Below are 25,631 nucleotides of genomic sequence, written 5' to 3' on the forward strand. Positions count from 1 at the left end.
CACAAAATACTACCTGTAAATAACATTCTACTCCTAACACAAATGCTGATATACATTTCACCTTGAACTCTCACCCATTTGAGAAAATTGCTCAACACACCAATAATTTTCTTTGGAGCCATTGCAGAAGATTGGTTACAAAGGATCTGGTTCCACACACATTTTGAACAGTGTATATCGTTTACTCCAAAAGCTGTACTTTGGCACAAACATGTTTAAAAAAAAAAAAGGCATGAGGGGAAGTTGGAATAGTCTTTGATCTGACAGGTTGGAGCCAAGGTAGTATACTGGGTACAAATATATTGGAATGCTTAGAATACATGGTATTTCTTTGTGAGTGATTTTTCCCCCATTGTATTTTGGACCCATTTCACTCTACTCCAACAGTTCTTCAAGACCAGAAATGCAGTCCCTATCAAGGCAAAAATCCTGGTGCAGACAATGTGCCTGATTCCTCCTACAGTTTTGTCCATGCAGCCCTAGGGATTCTTTAGGGTTCCATGGTGTAAATAAAGGCTGTTACCCTGTGAACACTTAGACGAACACAACACCGAACACAATGAGCCTACCCCGCCACTGCCATGTGCATTTATACCAGTACAGTGTGACTACAATGAGTGTGAAATGTCACCATCCCTATAATAAGGCTACAGTATATCAATGCACAAGTGGGTTAAAATCCATTTGATTGCGAACATATTATAACAAGTGCATTGTATGATACTGCTTTTTAAATTTTACATTAGTATACATTCAAAATATATTAGAGTGACATGTAACATGCTAGTACACATTATACATGTCATGTCATGCACACTCTTGGTAACTAGAAGCCATTCTGCCAAACAGAAGCCTGACGTAATTCCATTGCCTCACATGGAGTTGCTCCAAGAATAAATACAGCTTATTGTGGCCATAGAAAATAGCGGTAATTGGAGGTTTTAATTCACAGGCTATTTTGGGATAGTATGAGGTATAACGGATATCATTGCCCTATGTTAATTGGATGTTCAGTGATCCTCAGCAATGAAAAGCAGTGAAGCTGCTGTAACCCCAGAATTTTCTGATCTTCAGGAATCACCATGCTCAAAGGGACCTATAGATCCCGGAGTGCATAGATACTCTTATTTTTGAAATTATATTGAACATGTTCTCTCCCTAACCATTTTGTGGCCATGGCTACTCTGAAGCTATGTCATATGCACAAAGACACTCCGGTTCTTTAGGATCCATTCCCCATTTTTACAGAGTAGATAGGATTTCCATGCAATGCTACAGAGACATGATGAGACACAAATATTGTTCACATTTCTACTGTGTTCAGACTTCTTGCAAAACCCAGATAAATTAGTTCCTTCAGGAAAAAAAAAACATTATTTAACAAATCACACCCCCTTATCCACCTCAAGTTACTGTTCTACAGTTAATTACAAAGAACACATATTAGAGACAGATTATTGTGTTGTAGCACATATACTGTAATGTAGTTCAGTATTTTTCAATTTGAAGAGTTTTTTTTTAACTAATGATTTACACATTTGAAGACAAGGTATCTATCAGGATATCACCATTTCTTATAAACAACATCCTAAAATGTTAACATGGAAATGCTATTTAAAAGAATGTTAAAGATTCATGGGCAGATCTGAGAAGTCACTTTCAGGGTAGGTCTTTTCGAGTAAAAATTGCATCAACATACTTCTGATGAGACTGCAACTCTAACTGGTAGGTACAGTCCATTTCCTTCTTTTAAATCACTGTTGGAAAAACTATATTGCAACTGCTGGCATACAAAATGTTTATTATATTACAAATTATTTGTACACTGTATTTTAACTGTCATTGCATTGTGCTCAGATAGCATAATTATAACATGATTTCTCTTTCCACAAATGTCCTTACTGTCTTCATATAACCTTTTCCTGTAGCTCTTTTAAAAACTGAAAAATATTATAAACAAGATAAAAAGCCATTATGAATTAAGAGATTAAAATGTATCTGTGAATAAAGTGCACCACATTTTTTTCGAAGTAAATCATGGAATATTTTAACAGATAGCACATTTTCAATACAATCCCAAACAGAATTAACTTTGGATATCTAACAGTTCTTCCCCAGGTGAGCAGGGTGGGGGTGGGTGGAGGGGGAGGAGTTGATTTAACTTTGCCATCATAGTTTTGTCTCTCTAGAAGGATGCTAAGCTAAAATTTAAATGAAAATTATACTTGTGAAACTTGCGTGTAGATAAGCCTAACAGACAAATTCAGCCCTGGTGTGAGTGTGTGCAGTTCCTATTGAAGCCAATGGGAATTAGTCCTGCTTACGGCAAACTTAATTTGGCCCAATATCTATAAGTCTTCACTTTCAAATGCAATATTTTCAGGGAGACAGCAATTAACACAAAAAGATATTTGGATGCATTTTGTTACGCTCATGAGATTAGTATTAGTTGGTTGATAGGGAACTGAGACACCAGTCTGTCTTCATTAGACTCATATTTATATGAAAGGCTGAGTTTCTTTGGTGCTTTGTTCACTCAAGTTATCCAACTGTCTATTTGTGTACGCTAGGCATCAGGTATCAATCTTCACCAATAAGTTGCTCAAGTTTTTTTTCCCTTTTTTGCGATTAGTTTATGGTAATTTTCTGTCCATAATAGATTGGTCAAGTGTATAAATATACAGCATATATTTACATAGAGATTACAAAAATACATTTCATTTACATCTAATTAAGTAACAAAAATGAAATTTCACATTTGTTTAAAGATCAACTAGCATTCCAAAATCTTTGAATAGTTAATAGTCTTTAGAGCAAGAGACATCTGTTTCTTCCAGGGCAGCTATGCATCGCTATCTGGAATGAGTTTTTTTAATTTTAATTTTTTGAAAAAATAGCTCTGTTTTAAAAGTTTGTGCTTCAACAATTTCAACATCTCATTCCAATCTTTTCTTTTCCTGTCCAGTCAGTTTTTTTCAAATGGCCATACAGCTAAACCAAACTCCCTTTCTCACCTCAGTAAAGACCAAAGAAACTCATTACAAAAATGGAATGACCAGATAAAATAGCATATGCATCTGAAGCTGAATAAATTAACAGGATGAACATTATCTTTAACTTCACTAGCCAAACATGCCCAGAACACAGCGTCCCATAAGCAACTTCAGTTCCCAAAGCTAAATTATTACTGAAAGAACTGGAAGTATTTTGCATCATCTCCTAACTATTTTGTGTGACTGCAAAAGATGAATATTGTCAAATTCAGCTGTTTGGTTTTTTGTGGCAGTTGGACTCATATAACAGTATAGCATAACCTTTATCTTGAGCAGTCGACAGTCATCGTAGGTTCAGCAAATACCCCCCTTTTTCACAGAACAATAATATTTTGTTAAATCCACAAACTTGTTTACTTATTTATACTTTAATGTAATCAACCGGTCCTCTACATTCAGAATTTCCTACAGAGACTGAGAATTCTAGAGTTCGTGTATTCATTGCTCCAGTGTAATCAAACTCAATCACAGCTTCAGGTAGCATTCTCTGGCATCACTTTACTAGATGTCATTGTTCAAGAAAGAGTACAAAGCACTATGTTAAATAGAGGTTTTTTGTCGAAGCAGGTGTATTCATTATTCCAGGCTGGATAGATTTGCTCAAGGTTCTCAAATTTACCAGCTTCACAATGCATTCAGAATGAATACCTCTTGAATGTAGGGCAAAACTCAAATAACTATTTTTCATTTGTGGGTTTCTGAAAGCTTTTAGCACCCACTTCCTTTGTTAATCTTTCTTACCATCGTGTAGCATAGCTCTCTTAATATTGCAAACACATTCTCTGTAACTCAACAGTGGCATTAATGAACACTGAAGCCACCAATTACCCCAATGCAATTAACTCTCTTCACAGTCTTCTCTTGTTTCTGGCCTTTGTACTCATAATAGGATGAGAGCTGGGACTATTTACAGGGTACATTGTTTATATTACTTATTCACATCAAATTCTTGTGGTTTGAATGTGGTCTCTAGAAGGAAAAGACTGACGTTGCTTTGTTGCATTCAGCCCTGCTTATTCTGTAATGAACTATTAATATGATCTCTACCATAGAAGATATATGGCCTTTAGTTTACTCAGTACTACTGTATTTTCTTCTTTAATCACAGAAATGAAATTGACATGCAGAAGTTATTTTAGACAGTTCTACTTTTGTGCCTCTTGTGATTCTTAATAGACTGTAGTACTACACAGACATATGTTTAATAGGATCCTAGTGAAAAAGGGCTCATAAAACAAGAGCTAAGTGACAAACAATTGCATATCATAAATAGAACTTATCAGTATTAAAGAGTTGCCTGGCAGCATATCCTTATCCAGCAAACAAACAGAGTGTGTATCTTCAAGTCCTCTTGTTCTATTTCATTCCATTTCACAATAACCTAGTGTTAATCTTTCAGGAGAAAAATTCCATCACTTTGGCACAAGTTGCAGCAAGTTTTTAACTGAAAATTAAGACTTACTTCCTTGGCTACAACAAGGTATGTGATACAAACACTGTGCACAAAGGTATTAGACCTGGAACTCAAACATGTCTGTCTGTTTCTTGGCCAGTTTAGCAACCTCCTCTCTTATTGCCTTCACTAGAGCAGCTGTAGAAATGTTGGTAAGAGGTGCGTCAGAAGGGTCGTTTTCTGAGAGGCTCTGCTGAGAAGCTGCAGTAGAAGGCAATGGAGCCTGTTCCAGACTAGGATGCATGTTTGTTGGCTGACTATATTGGCGGGGAAGTCTTGAAGGAGAATTATGTTGGTAGCGTGATCGTGGATAAGCCTCTATGTAACCAGGGAGTGGAACCTATAATAGAGAGCAATCACACAAAATAGCTGGCCTTCAGGTCACCTATTACATAATCTAACACTCCAGAGAACTCCATGCAGTCGGATCCAAATGAATATATGCCTCTTGGGGCTATGTTAGCAGAAAGCATACTCATAGTGCCACTTCACTGTGTACATTTTTGTATGTGCTGTTTGTAAGCAACAATCAGTGTTAAATTCCCAGCTATTCAAATTGTGTGAATAAATTCTCCTTGCAGAGGAAAAAAACCTGTACATGCTAAACTGATCACCACTACAAGGGCAGATGGATGCCTTGTTGAAAGAGTGTCACTTTATTATTTTGTAAGATGCTTTGCTTTCCCTATAGCTGATTTCAATACATAGATTTATCACAGTATCCTGAAAAATATCTAAGGCATAAATTATACTTAAAAAGCCAAGAAAAGAAGAAAGGAGTTTAAAGCACCACTGTCTAATCCACATCAAGCAAGCAGCCAGGTTCTGCGTCTTAACGCTCCCAATAAAAACTGACAGTGGACATAGCATTAGAGACAGGCTATCTGGGGTTTTTTCGACTTCCTCTGCAGCATAAAGCATGGGTCACTTGCAGGTTTAAACTAGTGTAAATGGTGGATTCTCTGTAACTTAAAGTCTTTAAATCATAATTTGAGGACTTCAGTAATTCAGCCAGAGGTTATGGGTCTATTACAGAAGTGGGTGGGTAAGGTTCTATGGCCTGCAATGTATAGGACGTCAGACTAGATGATCATGATGGTCCCTTCTGACCTTAAAGACTATGAGTTTATGAGTTCAGCACTAACGAGCTGCCTCACCATTTACTAAGGGGAAAAACGAAGTGTTCAACCTGTCTGCTAAAATTGGGAAGAAAATCCTCTCTCTATATATCCCCGAACCCCATCATTACACAGTGATGCATTATTGGACAAGGAGCTTTGACCTCTCTGAAACATCAGGTTTTATGGCCAAATTCAACGCCAGTGGAACTCTTAACTCAAATGCAATTATACCAGAGATGAATATGGTCCATCATGTCAATCATAAATAATGGTAATTGGAAGATTTTATTCCCACATTGGACCAGATATGCCACAGTTACATTTCAGTTTTACTTTGCCCTAACTCTATGGATTTCAGTGGAGTTTCAGTGGCTTAAACTAGAATAGCAGTGAGGAATCAGGCCCTTCGTCCCTACAGGATACTAAATGTTGCTGGTACAACACAATGATCCACAATGGCAAGCTCTAAATTCTTATCAAAAACTGAATTTGAGGAAGTTTTAGAACTCTGCTTCTAATTAATTTTATTTGTTTTGCAAACTGCCTAGCAAATTAGTAAAGAAACGACGGTGCTTATTTTTAACGGATGTTTTAAGCCACTGTATTTAAAGTTGTGGTTCATTTTCTTAATTAGACAAAGTAATTTTACCCAAGAGTTTACTGATACAGAGTAACCATTTTAAATCCAATTAGAAAAAATTAAAAGGAATCTCACTGATTTTCAGATTTGAAGAAGTGGTTGGCACAGAATCCTATGGTCATCATAAATCAATAAAAAAGCCATTAAAATGCATAAGCATAGAAATTATTTTATTTTTAAATAGATAATTCTTTTACTTTTAAATAGAAAAGGACACGGGGCCAGATTTTCATATGAATTTTGTTCCCATTTAGGCATCTAAATGAAGTTGCCAGATTTTCCAAATTGTTCAATACTAAGCAGCTTCCACTGAGAGCAATCATCGCTGTTGGGTAAACCGTTGATAGCCGAGCACCTTTGGAAATTTGGCCATTTTATTTAGGTGATAAATGGAAGCTCTTGGGTACTGAACTTCTGAAAATCTGGTCACTAAGGGATGGATTTTCAAAGATATTAGGTGTCTAAAGTTGCAAATAGGCGCCCGGTGCGATTTTGAAAAGCACCTAAACAGGTGGGGTGGGGGGACAAACTTCTATTGAAACCAATAGGAGTTAGGCACCTAACTGCTTAGGGCTTTTTGAAAATCCCATCAGATGCCTATTTGCATCTTTAGGCACTTATCTTTGAAAATCTGGTCCTTCATATTACATATGCGCTGCACAATTCAGGGTATTTCCATTCACTTGATGCACAAAATATAAAATCCACCAGGCATAGTGTTTGCCTGAATACTAGATGAAAGTTGTATTTAAATACTGGCAGGAGGCTGCACCCCTGTTTTAGTACAGAACTGGACTGATCACATAGGAAGCATTCCTATTGAACAATATATAAAAACCACTAGAGGTCACTATTTTACTGCTTTTACTCAGCAGCAACTAAAGATTTGCTTGGACGATCATAGCCCCACTAGATACATTTCCCTTCCTCCACCAAATATAAAGTTTCAAATCTTTGCTTTTCTTTGAGAAAGAAATGCATTAAAGTAAATGACGCTTAAAGTAAATTCTCACAATTTCACCAATATTTGGTGTTTTTTAAAGCCCCAGCTCCAGGAGACATGCGATTAGTGGAGAATCTCAGTTTTCATTTTTTAAAAAAGTAAGGTTCTAGCCCTCGTGGTTTCAAAAAGAAAGCATGAAACCAAGACCCAAGTGCATTCTAAAGGCTCACAAATGAGAAGACAGAGAAAAAACTCCAAATGTTTTATTTTTAATTTCATGATTTTGAGGACCAATATTTTTGAACATATTGAACTGACAATATTGTGATTCTATTCCATAGTGACAATTTTCAGATTCAGGAGGTCCCTGAGCATGATATAAATCATTTGGAGGCAGGATCTTGGTTTAAAAAAAAAAAAAGATATTTTTTCCACATTTTTTCTTTTCTTTCTCTTGCCTACTAAGTAACCCCACTTTCTGGCTGTGGGCTACTAAGGAGATGCCAGCCCCGTTTACCGGGAGGTAGGGGCTAAAAACTCTGAAGGGTAAATGTAGCTGAAGGAAATCTGCTGCCTTCTCCTCTAGGAGAGGGATTCATACCTCCTCCTGCCACAATGAGCTTTTGGGAGCCCCTCCTCCCCCAGTTCTTCCTCTCTGCCTCCTCATATACAAAGTTGGGGACTACTGCCTGTAGCAGCTTCCCCAATACCGCTCCTGTGTCCCTCTCTCCGCCCCCCGGGCTCTCTGGCCTTACCAGACTGTTTCCCCTTCCAAAAAGAAAAGGAGTACTTGTGGAAAATGGTGGAAAATTTGGTGGAAAATGCATCCGATGAAGTGAGCTGTAGCTCACGAAAGCTTATGCTCTAATAAATTTGTTAGTCTCTAAGGTGCCACAAGTACTCCTTTTCTTTTTGCGAATACAGACTAACACGGCTGCTACTCTGAAACCTCCCCTTCCAAAGGAATAGCAGGCTGGAGTTTCCCTCCAGCTCCATTCACCTTCTTCAGAGCCGCCAGTTCCCACTTCTTGGCAAATAAGATCTGGCCATCACTTCCTTGGGCTATAGACAGAAAGTAGGACCACAGGGAGGAAAGAGGTAAAAATTAAATATTTCACCTATGTTTTTCAAAGTAGAAGTCTAAACTCATTGATATGGTTCCAAGGGGCCTCCTGAATTTGAAAGAACTAGTAAGGTTACAAACCAGGCTTACCACAATTTAACAACTGAAATTCTCCTCTGAAAAGGGACTCTAAAAATGACACCACAGGGCACCATATCCCAAGGACTCTTCAAAAGACACTTTTTCTAATGGCCCGTGCTACAAATTCAACTGGAAACAGAATCCAGCTGGGTTCTTTCCTTCTCATGCGGTAGTAATAAAGGTCTGATAGGCCAAATGGGGCCCTCAGCAATACCTCATTGTTTCCAGTGGAGTTGCATGGGGTAACTTATTGGCCCTGCAATGGCAATTTACTAAACAATTCTAATGATCTACAGGGAGAAACTGAACCCATCTCCCTTTCTGTTTCGCTGAGTTGGTTCGCAGAAACAGGAGTAAACTGAATCCACAGGGAGCAGATTTGTTGAGTAGGAAGTTACCATTTTTTAAAGGTCACTTTACAGGAAAGTGGGAAAACAAAGTCTAATTGTGAGAAATGGTTTCAAATATGAAAAATGACTCAAGTTCACGTTAAGATCTTTGTATTTCTACAAAGCTACTTAGATTATGGACTGTCACGCTAAATATTATAATAAATTTGTGCTCACATATCTAGAGCATGGGTTAACCCTGTAATGGTTATAATAATAATAAAACAATTTATTTTACTTTTACTGAACACTATCTATTCTTATTTTAAGTATCATTCAGCTACTTACTCTCAGGCTCAACTGGGCTTAACTGAGCAACAGAAAGCCTACTCTTTTTTATAAAAACGTTGTACCGTTTACCGTTAAGGGAAATTAAAACTACTCTCATGCTCCATTTTTGTATCCTCTTCCAAGTCTCTTCTTCACACTCTCTCCCATGCTACTCCTTAGCTGTGGAAGAACATTCCCATCTTTTCATGAGCCAATCTCTTGCTCCTCTTCAAATCTCTCCCCAAAATACAATTCTTCCACGAAGCTTTTTTAAAAATGCTAGATTCTTATACCACATCTGTCTCATGATAGTATAAATGCCTTCAATCCCAGGCAATGCCCTGGCTGTTTTGTGCCATTCCTCTTGCCCGGGGGGATACTAAGAAAGTAAGGATCCACCATTGCAGCTCCTATGCCACATCCCATGCCTATGACTGTAATAAAGGGCATGGGCATGGCCAAGGTTTCCCTTGAACCTTTGCAATACACACCTTGTGTAAAAAGCCCTTTGGGGCAGGTTGCCCCACATAAATGGAATGGTGGCTTTTTGCTGAATTGATCCCAATACAGTTTGATGTAAGACAGTCAGTTAGCTATTTGCATGTTGTCTGTAAAGTTAACAGTCGCAGTTCTCCACTGCCTCTAAGCTACAATCAGACATAGTGGAGAATGGTGGCTGTAGAGAGCCAGTTGTGGCTTCCCAATCCCTCAGATGCCCTATTCAAGCAGAAGTTAGAGCAGCCAGTGAGGGATCAGGTGCAGTGGAGTGAGGCTCCCCTTTCCACCCTGTCTCTGGCATTTCCCCAGCCTGTCCCCTCTTTCCCATTCCTATGACATCTATTACATCTTTACCTTGCTGAAGATTCTCCGTACACTGGGAGAATTCTCCTGTCCAAATTTCCAGCCTCTTTAAGTTCACTTTGCACTACTTATGCCCTCTATGTGTAAACCATATAACATATTATTACAGAGAAAAACAAGAACACTTACCGAGTCTGCCCATTGCCCTGGTAATTCATTATCTCCAGCATAGGGCATCCAGGCTTGGTTCCTGTATGCTGTGGGTGGTGTTGGGATGAAATAGCCTGTGAATCCAGGTCGGTTTGCTGCTGGTATGGCAAACACTGCTGGTATTGTATTTCCTATGAAGCAATAGGGTAGAGATGATTAATAGTTGATAATCTTAGCTATAAACCTAGAGGATCATTACAAAGTATACCTCAAGCAGCCTACGGAGACACGCTGAATCTTTGCGAGAATGTTGATAACAACAAACTAGAATATGATTGCTCCCATCAGCTGCACAGAGCCCCTTTCTAAAAAGGCAGAGCATATTAGAGAAGCTAAAGACTGTATGTTGCAGATCAGGAGTGAGGTGTATTTGTAAAGTTGTCTCAAGAAGTATGCACAATAGTTGTGTCAGAAGGAGGAGAGCTCAGTGATATGTAGCGGATATGGCTAGCTTCTCCCTTCCTACATCGGTTGGTCGTCATGCCCCTTGTACACTCATTATCTCATGACCACCCTCCAATATCTATCTACAACATTCATAGAATCATAGCATTGTAGACCTCGAAGAGTCATCTAGTCCAATCCCCTCCACTCATGGCAGGACTAAGTATTCATGAGAAAGCAGAGGTCTTTTTGTGCTGGATTTTCATTACTTTTGCCCCTTCTCCCAACTGACACACATATTTTGTCTTTGTAGGTCCAAAGACCCCCCCACTGGGATCAGACCCATTCTCAAATAACTGATTTCTATTAAAGTTGAAAGTCATTACAAAAGACTAGTGTAACAGGGCACACAAGCCTCCACACAAGGCAGGAAATTAGCTAAAAATAACCCCAACAAGGGGTTTAAGAAGACCCCCCTGCTAAGCTGGAGAGGAGCAGGCAAAGGTAGTAGATGTAGAGTTCTTTCTGTGGGAGAGAAACTGGCCAAGGCCAAGACAGTGCTTAGCACATCTTCCGGAGGAAAATACACTTTGTCTAGTGTATTGTTTTGTCTGAGAATAACTGGCAGCAGCTAGTCCCACCGATTTTGTTGGCATAAAAAAAAAAAACAGTCATCCAGAGTGTTGATCACAACGATGGCATACAATCTCTTCTGATGTCCCACCTCAGCCTCTGTTTTTAAACAGACTTGTAAAGAATGTTAAGCTGCCAGGGCTGACAGATGCTTGGAGTACTGCAGATGTGGTATGCTCAGAAATGGGAAGACTCAGGAAGTGCACTTCAGCCTCTAGGGGAGTGCCCTAGGGCGCACTCAACACAACTCTACAACCCTGTTAAGGAGAGGAGTAGATAAGCTCCCAGCGGAGCTTAATGCAGCCCTAGGCCGGAAGGATTGTGAATGCAATTCAGGGCTCATAAAGAGGGGAAAGATACGTTTTACTGCTAACTTCCCTCTCTAGGACTATTATTGTTAGGGAAGATTTATAGGGAGCTGTACCTTTACACTGTTCTTTATAGTCACAGGGCTAGATTGTGGCGGTTAGGCACAGGCCCCCAGCAAGAAGTGGTGTGGAACTGCACTATAGCAGGAAAAGCATTGGAGATACTGTCTTAGGCAAGTACAGTCACCTTGATGCTGGTCCCTGGACAGGGAGGTGTGCAATTTATACCAGTCATTATGACTGGCACAGAATGCTACCTGCCATTTGCCGGCCCCTTTCCAGGAGCAAATAGTGAAGTGTTGGGCCATTAACCCACCTCTTCCTCATTCCCTTTTCAGAGTACCTGCTCCAGGAGTTGCCAGGGTGGAGGGAGGAAGAGGGGCAAGTGCCTCTGTGCATCCCAGAGCATAGAGCACATGGAGACTGGTATTGTAAGATGATGTGCATGGCTGGGGGAGAAGCTTCCTGCTCAACCATGCACAGACAAGGGGGTGGCCATCCTGCACTAAAACATGCCTTCTGCCCAAAAAGCTTACCACCTAATTAAGACAAAGCAAACAAACATACATACTAAGTGTACAATGATAATCCGGTGTGATACCTTATTGTAATTCTTACTGCAATATAATTGTAATTCTTACTGTAGTTTCAAATTAACGGGCAGGATTTTCACCTGAATTAGGGCAACTTTGTGCTGCTCCAGGCAGAATTAGGATCTGGAGCAATATATAGATATATTTAAAGCTGGTGCTTATCTAATCGGAGCAGTAGAATCTCTTTGACTCTAAATCATTCCATTGACTACTCTCACACTGAAGGATAACTCAAGCATTCTCAGCTGTCCAAGTACTTATGATACTTTAATATTTCATCCAAGGAGCCCATTTTATACCAACTTAAACCAAATATACACAGATCATTTTATCCTCTATTGAAGTGCAGCACCTCTGAGAAAAAATGTCATTTTCCTTTTAATACAGCACAGCAATAAATCTCCAGAGTACAGGAGAAGAAGTGAAGAATGTTATCCAGTTGAAACTGCAGGACATATAGCCTACCGAAGGCAGAGTATATAGAAGGGGCATTCTAAAGTGTAGGATATTGTATACTTCAAAATGTTTTAAAAACATAGGGTTGAGCCTCAGTGCTTCCTTTTAGATACTTATGTTCCACAGAAGTTACAGGCAACATATTACAGTTTAGGGTATCCAAATTTTTATACTCAGCAGTACATGGTGAATATGATGCAGATAACTAATACTTCTTAGGAGGCTGCAAGACAAACTGTTCACAAACATTAAAGGAGCGATGTCTAATAAGCCGGCCAATTTCAAGACCCAAAGTCTCAGTCTTTAGAATTTAGAAAGCCAAATTTTTGTAGCTTTTCATTAATAGTTATATTTTGTCAATGGGAAGCCATTTTCCCAGGCAGATGTTAGCCAGCTAAATAGTGTCAAAACAATATGGCCCCTTGGTCTCTGCACTATTGTGCCTCAGTCAGGCACTATGCCCCAAAACACACAGAGGGAGCAAAGTCATTGCATTACCCACTGACCGCATGCAATCTGGTGTGTTGGGAGTGGGGATGGGATCACTTCTTCCTATCCCTTCTGGGAGGCTCTTGGCTCATAGGTTGAGATTTCAGAAGCTAACTAGGGGATTTAGCTCTCTCAATTAGAGTTGTATGATTAAATCTCAGTCAACCTTGAAAATGTCAACCATGTGCTCCGGTGTGTGCAAGGACTGTCATTGTGCCCAGATCCTTGCACCTTTCTCTTCCCCTACCTTACACACCTGTTCAGGGCCAAGCACCGTAAAACCTACAATGGAGATGTTTCTGTGGTGCTACCTATGGCCTTGATCCAGCAAAACACTTAAACGCTTATCTCTATGTACTTGGGTAGCATCAATGCAACTATCCACATGCTTAAAGTCACAAGGAGAGTATCCATGTGATTAAAGCTAAGTGTAGTTTAAATATCTTGCTGGGTCAGGGCCTGGCCTACACTTGACTGGATTTGCCAGATCAGCAAACCCCCTAGTGGAGATGCAAATTATACCTGTAAATGATCTCTCTGTTTTTTTTTTTTTGTTTGTTTTTTTTGGTATAGCTTAGACAAGTTCCTTGAATGTAGTTAGCTATCCTGCCAAAAGGCCTTTTGCATTGGTATAACTACATCTACACTAGGGCTTTTGCAAGCACAGCCATGTCAAATGGGGTGGAAAAAAATCACACGCGTGAGCAATAGAGCTATGTCAGCAAAACTTTTAAGGGTAGACCTAGGGCCAAAGGCATTTAAGTGAAGTGTAAAGGAGCCCTTCCTGTTGGGCACAGTACAGCTATTTATTTGTTAGTTATTCTTTTGTGAGTAGTCTTGTTAATATCAACGTACTATCCCATACCAGCATGTAATTATGTTAGTGATTTATCAGAGAACAGACCAACAAACTAACGCCCTGAAGATCGGTGATTCAAAACCTCTTTATTTCAGATCCTCATAGCTAGACTTAGGCTTTGTGCAAGCAGCAAACACAATTAACTACTAATGTATTTTATTTCAAAGATTGGAAGTTTTTATAGTACCGAATTCAGAGAAATCCCCACCCTAACTAAAGTCTATCTTCTGATGATGTCTTCACTCATGGTGTGGAGTGTAAGTGTGTGTGTAGATGGGGGGGATTAGTGAGGTCAATACACAAGTGGAGAAGGTGTTTAGATTTGTTTTATTAAACAGTCAGCTAGGCTGACTGACTGACTGGTGTTACAATATTATTGGGGGGAGGGGAATCTCAGACTTTGCTTGAAGGGCCTGAGGCTGCAAAGAGCCGCACTCTCACTGTGAGAGGAGTGAACAGAGCTAGTGAGTGGACCACAGGAATTGCATTAAACTAGTGAGAATGTGGGAGTAAAATAAATGCAATGAGTGCTGGAGAAGAGAGAGAAAGTCTCTCTTTTGGGCCTGATTTCCTCAAACATATTTCACCCCTTTATTCATGGTTTTCTTTTCCTCTTTTTCCAAGTAGAACAATGAGAAACTTCGTGTTTTGTTTTGCAAGCAGCTCCTTTCTGGGGTCAAAGTGCAAAAGACTCAGCTCCCATTAACTCTTGTTTGTTTTGATCACTACAGACAAGGATGCTTGTACTCTGCTGCACTCTATACCTACATTAGGCGGCAAGGTCCCCCCAGTTTATGATGGAACAGAGCTAAATTATGCAGTAAGGTTAACTGACTACTGAGTCATTCAAGAATCTTCTCTCTTAGTGCATCACACAGTGAAACACTAATTAATCCAGGCTCTGACTTGCACTGTAGCAGAGGATATTAATCGTTTTGGTATTTCCACAATGGCAAATCTTTGGAAACAAAAACAAACAATCAAAAAGACATTTTAAGTCACTTTTTCTTCCTGTCTTGCTGGGTGTGAAGTTAATCAGGAACAGGTGGTACAGACTCTGACACGAGAGGTCTGTGAGGAGGTGGGGAAATGTTATCACAGTAGAACCTATAGGCCCTAGCTGAGATTGGAGCCCCGTTGCAGTGGGCACTGTACAAACACATCAAAAGAAACAGTCACTTCCCCAAGGAGTTTACAATCAAAATAAAAAAGCATAGCAGAGGAAACAGAGGTAGAGAGGTGACATGACTCATTCAAGGTCACCCAGCAGGTTAGTAGTGGAACCAGGAACAGAATCCTGGCCCCCCAGTCCTGTGCCCTCTCTACCTGACCACACTACCTCCCTTGAACGGGACTTCAGCTGCTCTAGCCTCTACTGTCAGAAGTTAATTCATCTGACTTCAGAAAGTCAAAATTCATTCCAGTGAATAGGGGGAAGGGGCAGTTGATATTTGCTGCTGCTGGGGATTTAAAACATATTGAAACAGGACAGTGAGTTCTCACCGCACAAGCCAGAGAGGAAGGGGAGCTCTTGCTATACTTTTAGCAGCACTGGACAAGGAGGCAGGAGAGCTCTGTGTTTAGGAAAGGGGTAGAAGCTGCATTTTCCCCTGCTCTCCCCTTATTTTAACCCTGGGTTGCTGCTATTATTTGTTCAGAGACAGTGTTCAATCATGCAAGGCTAGGAGAGTGGCAGGCAGATTGTAGTTCCAGCAGGTTTCAGAAGCTTTGCATAGCAACTGCCTCCTACAAACCAGGACTCAACAAGTAGTGTGGCCATACTTACTTTTGATGAACTCCCAGGCCCTTAACCAAGCCATACAATCTCCACTCCATAAATTCCACCGGTTTCCTGGTAAATACGAATTATTTGACATGCATGTGACAAGTGGGGCAAGACAGAGTCCCCCGTGTTGACCCTCAAGCCACCAAGAAAAGCATTTAATAAATCCTTCTCCATAACCACAAACAACAATGTGTGCTTGCAATATCCCATACACTCATCTGTACACAACACAGATTGGGGAGGTGATTTCTGTTTGTACTACACTCGTTTTCACCTGAGTAGTTCAATGCTGACTGATCCAATGGACCCACAGATACTGGAGCTCTTGAACCTGGAGCAAAGGATGCAGGATCATGCTGTTGGCCCTGCTCTGTCCCACTGGATTCAGATATTCTTGTCTTGCTGCCAATATCTGATGTTGACCTGCGCATTACAAAGAACAGCAAGAAACTTTGGTAATTCTGACTGATAGGCAATATCCTCAACAAGGGTGGCAGGAGTTCCAAGCAGAAAACAGTAGGGATCTATTTGCTTTTTCAGTGGCATCCCTGGTTGCAGGAATATCAATAGAAAGCAACTTCCTTTGTCCTTGGCCACTATCTTTTATAGTTTTTTTACCATTCTACAGCCCATTCACTCAATACTCCAAAATGGATCCCAGTGACATGTGACACAAAAAATACAGTTACATGGTATTTCAATAATAAGATACAACAGACAATGCTGGATAATTAGCAGAAGCAGAAGACTGAGTGATTTTAGCTATGTGTAGAGCACTGTTGTCCCTAAGAAATGCCACGTGTCAGTTGTCTCCTATCATGAAATTTAACTGATAAAAATAAGCCAAGCAATGAGAACTAGGCATTTCCTGAGGTTATGATATCATTGGCAGTCAATTAGAAGAGCTCCATTAGTGTTTGGCATTCTGACGGAATTTCATAGTAACAGCCAGCAGGCATACAGTCCTTCGGGGTCATAGTTTGCCCCAGGTGGTGTTATACGGCACATGGCTGAAGGCCAAGTGACTTCATCCACCTGAAAAGGGCAATAATTGCTCAGAAATGCCTTATTGCTATGGTGAAACAAAATGTATATATTAAAAGTAAAGAAAACAGACATGCATTTATTAGTCCTGAGGAACATGGGAAAGAAATATCCAGCAGTCAGTCAGCTATCCGTGACTGAGTCCAGAGTTCCAAAAGCCATTTTATTATTTATCCCTATCATTTTCTATTCTATAGGGCTGGACGACTTAGGAAAAAAAAGCAGAGAGGATGTGAGTGTGAAATATCCACTACTTTATGCAATATATGCCATTTTATCTTTTTAAAGTAGAGTCAAACCATGGTTTGAGAGATATCAGAGCATAGATTTGCTAAATTTATTAGACAACTCACTAGCTAATAGTGGAATATGGGATTCTTTGTTGTTTATTTTCTTCTACCATGTTGAAATTTAAGCACCGGAAATGAAAAGAGAGAGTTTTTAACTTCATTAACGTCTCTTCATTACGAGGAAGATGGCTACTAAATGCCACTAGAAGTTATAGGTTTCAGAGTAGCAGCTGTGTTAGCCTGTATCCGCAAAAAGAAAAGGAGTACTTGTGGCACCTTAGAGACTAACAAAATAGCTCATGAAAGCTTATGCTCAAATAAATGTGTTAGTCTCTAAGGCGCCACAAGTACTCCTTTTCTTTTTACTAGAAATTATAGTTATGGAGTCATTCTCATTAGAGCAATAGAGATTTACAGTTCTTGGCTGTAACAAAATAACAATAAATTACCTCCTGAGAGATGCCACAGCCACAGGACCTGTTCTGGGAGGAACCGGGGGTGGGGGAGAGCCCATTACCATTTCAGGAAGCTGAGAAAACCTATACGCCTGTGAAAGAAAAAAATGATTATTTTCTAAAATATCAGTTAAACTTATTTTAAAAAACAACAACATGAGAACCTAAAAAGTGAAGATATTTGTTTAAATTCATTCCAACAGCCCTTAAAATTGTATGTACAGTTCTATAATCGCTGGCTGCTAGAAAGTTAACTTTTGGTGGTGCCTATAGTAGTAGGTATTTTATTTCAGATTTTATAACAGGGCGAGTGATTTTAGAATAATGCAGAAAGCATACACACAGATGGTATCACAGAGCTACAGCTGAGTAATTAAAAAAGAAGAAATAAGAAAATAATGCCTCAGACACTGTAATCCAACCTTCACAATTGTAATCCTTCACAATTTTGGAAGACTCATCTCTTCCTGAAAACCCCCAGAAAGCGAGATCACAGTACTTTTTGCCCCTCTGAAAGTTATGTGTTTTTAAGTCAGTATATCTTGAAGCATCCTCAAAGCAACATATACTGAAATGAAACTGCCTGCAAGCAATTACTTGATATTTCAACTTCTTTTTTCTGGCCTTTCAGTTCCCCCCTGCATTTTCTCCTAGGCAAGAAAACCAAGGTTCTTAAACCACAACACTCTAAAGCAATGAAAGTCCCAAATAAATCCACAAAGCAAGGTAATTAAGAAAAACCCAGGATCAGACCGTTGGGTCATGAAATCTAGCATCCTGCCTCCAGCAAGGCTGGATTTCATCTCTAGTACATCTAGAGACTGTGCAATGCTTACTGAATGTCAAAAGAAACATCTTCCTGACCCTCATGGCCATCAGCTCATGGTCCAAAGAATGACATATCACCTTTATCCATACTGTTGCTACAAATATTATTTGTCAGAACTTCATCTAATCCGCTTGGAAATACAAGTGATCGTGTATAATTCTGCTTAGCAGTAGATTGAACCTCTTCTCAGACACTCCCTGATTTACTTTCCCAGACAAGTCTAGGTACTGAAGACATCTTAGAGCAATGCATGGGATTACAGTTAATGCAACTGAACCACAACTAAGATGATACAACATGACAAGGTATTAGGAGACTGTCTAATCTCCTCAAACCTATGAATTGTGGTAAAATCAGAGGCTGAAGTCCAAACGTCTTCAGCCAGCAGCATCCTACAGTGATGATCAATAAAAACTTAACCTTTTTGGTCCCACACAGTTATTTTCTGTTTTAAATATCTTCAAAAATGTGGTATCACAGATACCTTGTGAAAAACTGACTTCTGATGCAGACAACTGTAGATATAATAGCATTAAAAACTATTAAAAAACATTAAAAACTATTCTCCCTCTAATCTACTGTTCAGGTCCCTGAGCAGAAATGTCCATGGCACTCACTTTGGTATTCAATCTAAACTAATTCAGACTGGAAATAAGGTAGAACTTTTTAACAATGAGAGTAGTTAACCATTGGAACAATTGAAAGGGTTGTGGTAGATTCTCCATCACTGGCAATTCATATATTAAGATTGGATGTTTGTCTAAGAGATACGCTAGTTCAAGCAGGAATTTATTCAGAGAAGTCCTGATTATGTTTTTGTTTCTTAATCTTACTTTTGTGTTTTAGCGGATTGCATCTATTTTCTTTATTATACCAATTCCAAAAATGAGTTGCAAAGATAAAATAGGTTTCAGAGTAGCAGCCATGTTAGTCTGTATCCGCAAAAAGAAAAGGAGGACTTGTGGCACCTTAGAGACTAACAAATTAATTTGAGCATAAGCTTTCATATTTGAGCATAAGATTAGATGGATGGGATCTGAGTTACCCAGGAAAGAATTTTCTGTAGTATCTGCTGGTGAATCTTGCCCATATGCTCAGGGTTTAGCTGATCCCATATTTGGGGTCGGGAAGGAATTTTCCTCCAGGGCAGATTGGAGAGGCCCTGGAGGTTTTTCGCCTTCCTCTGTAGCATGGGGCACGGGTCACTTGAGGGAGGATTCTCTGCTCCTTGAAGTCTTTAAACCACGATTTGAGGACTTCAATAGCTCAGACGTAGGTGAGGTTTTTTGTAGGAGTGGTTGGGTGAGATTCTGTGGCCTGCATTGTGCAGGAGGTCGGACTAGATGATCAGAATGGTCCCTTCTGACCTTAGTATCTATGAATCTATGAATCTTTTGTGAGCTACAGCTCACTTCATCGGATGCATATGCATCCAATCAAGTGAGCTGTAGCTCATGAAAACTTATGCTCAAATAAATTTGTTAGTCTCTAAGGTGTCACACGTCCTTTTTTTTTTAAAAGATAAAATAGAGACTCTTGCCCTTGTGACAGATTTGTCTATATCTATATTGAACTATAAAGCCCATGGTGTTCACAAGCAAAATTTTTATCCGAAACAGTAAGGTGCCTTCATTGTTGCTTTAACCTCCATATTGAACTGGGATTCCTGGATGTGTTACCAGAGACTATATGCTCCCAGCAGAGGCTAATAGAGAGAAATCAAGTGTTGTTGACTGGAAGACCATTCAGGTTAAATGGAAACACCCTAGAACAATGTACTGACTGCAGGCCAGAGGAACCAGTTCTTCCAGGTGGGCTCTTAACCAAGCAATTAACCACCTGATGAGGCACTTGAAGCCACTCAGAGGAGTCACTTGACAGAGGGTCCTGAAACCTTATAAAAGGACTCTCCTCTCTCCACCAAATGTGGGGAGACCAGAATAAGAACACAGACCTGGGCAGGTGGAAAAAGAGGAATCCTAACTACCCTGGAAGGACATTAAAATCCCAAGGACCCTCAGGTGGGGTGAAGAAACTGAGGCAGGGACTTATATGCAGGTTTTGTTATTTTTCTATAGCTATGTATATCTCTTGTGCGGTGTCTAGGAATAAAGCTGGTTCAGAAATTCCTTTGCAAAGTCTGTGTTACTGCTTTGACTCTCACAAAGCCCCAAAGAGGGGAAACCAGTCATTCAGAGGGTCCCCAGCTGTGGTGGGACTCTGGGGAGTGTGCAAGAATGAGTGGGGAGACTGAGTACAGCTGGCACTAAAGAGAAAGGCTTGTAATTGGCTCTAATGTGGTTCAGACATTAGATAATTTGATTTCAGTATTAATATTTAAACAGCTTCAGGTTATCGATTCAATTGAGCTAGGTGCCATTTTTGAGTTGAAGGTTATAACTCAGTTAGTAGCTGAAAGCCTGTGTTGTTGCATGGCTATAGTTCATAAGCCCATGTGCTTTATAGAAGAAGGCCAAAAAATGGCTGAGAACTAAAAAATTGGCCAGTAACAAACTGTGCATCTCAGTAATGATTGAACCTGTGATATTTCAAGCTCTTGACCATGCTTGTAACTGTTTCTTTCACTTCATACTGACCCTGACATTCTAGGCTTCAGAGTGGGATGTTTGGAGTTATTCCCCACTTGGGGTGGTGTGGGCTGGGCTGTGAAAGCTGGGTGGATTTGTGAAGGTGGCAAATGAGAGTTATGTGCTGCAGAGAGGGCTTATGAGTTTGGGGTTATCGTGTGTGCTGGTGCTTGTGTTGATTTGTGTCTAAGGGCGTTTGTGCTGGGACATTTGTGTTGATTTGTGAGAGTGGCAGTAGGCATATGGGTGTGGACGCTGGGTCAAGTAATGCAGTAATTTGTTAGTCTCTAAGGTGCCACAAGTACTCCTTTTCTTCACACAACCAATGAAACTGTTGCATGCAGATAAGCTGCAAAGTAAGGGTAGTGATTGGCTGAGTTACCTCTGACATCATCATGATCTAGGATTCTTGGCCTGGCATACAGAGATGCCTTATTATAGCATGGGTGCAATTCATGAAGTCAAAATAGCTTAGAACTTAAATTGTATGGTAACAAACCACAAAACCCAGTGATGATTCAACCTGGTGATATTCTGAACAAAGAGAAGGTCTCAACCATGCTTGTAGCTGCTTTCATCACTTTGCACTGACTCGGATATCTTAGGCTTCAGAGTGACAATCCTAGAATCTTATATTTGAACAGCCACCTCTTTATATCCCTTCTTAGGGTTTACTATGTATTAATCTGACACTTTAACTAAATTGATTCCAATCCAATATTGATACTAACTTGTTGATTTGACCTTGATTTTATTTTGGTTTAATAGTTCAGTTTATTATTAATGGTAGCTTAGCTGTGGGGATATGTTTCCTTGATTTTTATTTTAATAGCTGTAAAAGTTTACAAAACTGATATTGATTCACATTTGCTTCAATAAGCAGCCTGGGTCTAGAATCTTTGAGACGCTGGCTGAATATCAGCTAGTCAAAGCCAGACCAGTTCCCCCTGATTAGTCTTAGTTCTCACATCAGAATCAGGCCCCCTTTATCAGTATCTTCCCTCTTTGCAGAGCACTAAAAAGAGGAGAGAGATGGTAGCTTGCCCAGAGTCCAAACTAACAAGGCTCTATTATTCTGTGGTTTTCAGTTCTGGTCTCCAGGAAAATAACTGCCATTTTTCAGACTACAGTTCTCAGCGTGGTTCAGGCAGCTGTCAGGATTTCTGAAATGGCAACTACAATGTTAGTATCCTTAAATGAACGCTTAAAGGGGTCTTAAAAAAACAAAAAACCACCAACCCAAACTACAGATGTTGGGTCCCATAGCTAAACACTTAAAGATAGGCTCCAGCTGACCCTTGCAGCTGCATGAAGTGCCTGAAAAACCTTTATAAAGCCCCTACCATGATTCTTATTAGAGTCACGCAGCTAAACACTACAACCTACTTAGAAAAACAAAAATAGCATTTTAATGTCATTTTCCCAGGTTTTATTTAGAGATACACTGGAGAAATTTCAACTTTAAATCTTAGTGAAAATCCTGTAGATCCCCTTTATAAAGTATTAACGCTAAGATGCAGAGAACAGAATGACTAGTCTCTCTTCAAAACTAAATAGCCATATAACTTTTATTTCATTTCAGAAAGACCTACTTTACTATGAAAGTAATTTGACTGGACACCTAATGACCAGCACAACTGCTAATCCGATTCCAACCATAAAAGATGATCAAATGCAGTATGAACTGCAGTAGAGGAATTTCAAAGTACCAGGAGTATTTTTATTGTGATTTAAATAGTATTTCCCTGAATGTGAGCATTTAATACCACTGGCTTCAAGTTATCCATGAAAGATTGTTCAGAAAAAGCATCCCTTATTGTACATTCTTCTGACCATTGTAGATAAACATATCAATGATGATTCTGAGTTGTAACAATGTCTCTCTAACAGTAATAGATTACTCAAATATAGACAGAGTCAAGAATCTTTATTTCTATTATAACTCTCGAAATGCCTTTTTTCAGAAAAATATGTACTCCTGGCAAAAAAACCTGCCATAACAACAACTTTACCTTGTGATTTTTCTCTTTCTGAAGCAAATTTCCAGGTGTTTTCAGTAATTTCACATTCTTACAGGGTCTTTTTTCAGTTTCATTGCCAGTAGTTTGACTGCTGTTCTGTTTATTTCACCAGACAAAACTAATCCCAGGTTTAGCTTTGCATATGATACTTGTGAAAGAAAATGTTTGTTTTGTAATGTTCACATACAGTACAGTAGAACCTCATAGTTACAAACACCAGAGTTACAAACTGACTGAACAACCACACACCTCATTTGGAACCAGAAGTACACAATCAGGCAGCAGCAGAGATAAACAAAAAAAGCAAATATAGTACAGGTGTGTTAAACTACTAAAAAATAAGGAGAAAGCAGCATTTTTCTTCCGCATAGTAAAGTTTCAAGGCTGTACTAAGTCAATATTCAATTGTAAACTCTTGAAAGAACATCTATACTGTTTTGTTCGGAGTTACAAACATTGCAGAGTTACAACCAACCTCCATTCCCGAGGTGTTCATAACTCTGAGGTTCTACTGTATCGGGGAGTTTAAAACAGTGATTTTCAACCAGGATCATTGACAGCCATTCTGATACCGCTATCTACATACTTTTCAAACTCCATCATTGCAGTGTCTAAGCACTTCAGTCATTCATCAATTTATCCTCTCAATACTTGAGAGCAGGAAATATCTACGTTACAGATGAAAAAAATGAGGCACAGCTTGACTTGCCCAAGGTTGCACAGGAAATCTGTGGCAGAGACCAGAACTATACCCAGCTCTTGAGTCCCAAACCAGTGGCTTAAGCACAAGACTATCCTTTCTAGACCACACTTTGCGGTCCTTGCAACTGGTACACTAGGCCCTCCTGCCAAGATAACCCTCTGTGTATCCTAAGTATAGCTGCTGTCAGCTCCCTGTTCAGCTGTGTATTCTCCAGCCATCTATGAACATGAGCTTCTCCAAATCTGACTTTCCTAGTCATTAACTGATGTGCTAGTGTATGAACAATGAATAAGAAAAAGCAGGTAAATGAGGCCTTGATCTGATAAACTGCTACAGTTGCCCCCATAACGTTGAGAACCACCATTTTAAAAAACAAGAAGCCACTTACTGTACTCGTGTTGAATGTGTGGGATGAAATTCAATGTTGATAAATGCAAAGTAATGCACATTGAAAAACATAATCCCACTATACATACAAAATGATGGAGTCTAAATTAGCTGTTAGCACACAAAGAGATTGTGGAGTCATCGTGGACAGTTCTCAGGAAACATGCACTCAGTGTGCAGCAGCCAAAATAAAGCCACGAGAACATTAGGAACCATTAGGAAAGGATAGATAAGTCAAAAAATGTTGTAATGCCACTGTATATATTCATGGTACACCCACCCCTAAATACTGCGTGCAGTTCTGGTCACCCCCCATCTCAAAAAAAAATTAGAATTGGAAAAGGTACAGAAAACAACAAAAATGATTAGGGGTATGGAATGTCTTTCATACAAGGAAAGATTTAAAAGACTGGACTGTTCAGATTATAAAAGAGATGGAGGGGGGGTACAATAAAGGTCTATAAAATCACGAATGCTGTGGAGAAAGGGACTAGGGAAGTGTTATTTTACCTCTTCATATAACACAAGAACCAGGGGTCACCCAATGAAATTATTAGGCAGCAGGTTTAAAACAAATGTAAGGAAGTACTACTTCACACTATTATGTAAACAGCCCAGGTGAGGGGTCCATTATTAAAACTGGAAATTAGGAGTCTTCTTTTAAGTGTGTATGCACGCACTCACCTACAAATGTGCATATAGTTACCAGAAGTGTAAGTGCATGTGTGTTTCATACACATGTACATGGGGCTCTAGCTTTTAAAAACATAGCCCAGAACACCAGTATCCCCATGATAGTACAGTGTAGTAAGTAATATTTGAACTTACTGGTCTTGGCAAGCTGTACTGATACATTTCTGGTCTATATGTTGGCACCCACTGTACTCCCCCTCTGGGTCGGGTCATGGTACCAGGAGCACTGGTCACAACTTCAGAGTATGGAAAGTGTTGTGCTGAACTGTGAGCATCTTGTCTGTTCTGCCCTCCATGGCCTGCAGATGCCAGACTAAATGCCTCTTCCAAGAGCATATGCATCTGTTGTCTAACTTCATCAATGGAAGGCTGAGAACTTAAAGTTGATGTCTCAGAATGGCCTTTAGCCTGACGGGATCTGGTATAACTTCGAGGTTCGTTGACATGGTCAATATTTGTTTCTTCTATCACTTCAGGTTCGGTCTGTTGGATAAAAGAAAAGCATTTTATATACACATACACTTATAAGAACAGTGGTCTGTGCTGCTTTCTTTACATATTTTCTCCAGCACAGGGTACACCAGAAGTTTCTCATGCACAGGCAAAAAATGGTATAATTCATGAGATCATATAAACCATATAGCACAATTTTTATGTCAGTTGCAGCTGTGAGTGCCCCAGAACTTCTGCATCTCAGATCCGGGTCTCAAGTCAAGCAACCCAAAAAATGAGGAACACGCAATTAGTGACGACATGTAAAAAGTTTGGTTTAAGTGCCCAGCATGTTACAGGAACTCTGACAAAAGCAGGGATAGAATTCAGTTCTCTAGGACAGCTTTCAACTGCCTTAACCATGAGACCATCCTTTCTCTTCCTGCAATTCTCTGCCTCATTCGCTACAGCCTTCCAGCTTCTGCAACAAATGAGGCAGCGGTCCAAGAGACAGTCTCCTTCACTACACAGTTCTGA

The 25,631-nt window shown here is 39.7% G+C and overlaps 1 protein-coding gene across 2 annotated transcripts in view; it reads right to left on the minus strand.

The window, feature by feature from the left end:
• Positions 1–1,784: 1,784 nt before the first annotated feature.
• The window catches only part of KIAA1549L (KIAA1549 like), a 208,936-nt gene continuing 185,089 nt past the window's right edge, over positions 1,785–25,631 (minus strand). For both annotated transcript variants that reach the window (XM_038407261.2, XM_038407262.2), the window contains 5 exons: positions 24,798–25,145; positions 17,436–17,533; positions 15,927–16,075; positions 10,064–10,215; positions 1,785–4,846 (listed from right to left, as the gene is read on the minus strand). In XM_038407261.2, coding sequence (XP_038263189.1) covers positions 4,565–4,846; positions 10,064–10,215; positions 15,927–16,075; positions 17,436–17,533; positions 24,798–25,145 — 1,029 coding nt within the window. In that variant the 3' untranslated portion in view covers positions 1,785–4,564. The remainder of the gene's footprint in view (positions 4,847–10,063; positions 10,216–15,926; positions 16,076–17,435; positions 17,534–24,797; positions 25,146–25,631) is intronic.

The sequence above is a fragment of the Dermochelys coriacea genome, chromosome 6 (genome assembly GCF_009764565.3).
Source record: "Dermochelys coriacea isolate rDerCor1 chromosome 6, rDerCor1.pri.v4, whole genome shotgun sequence".
NCBI lineage: Eukaryota > Metazoa > Chordata > Testudines > Dermochelyidae > Dermochelys > Dermochelys coriacea.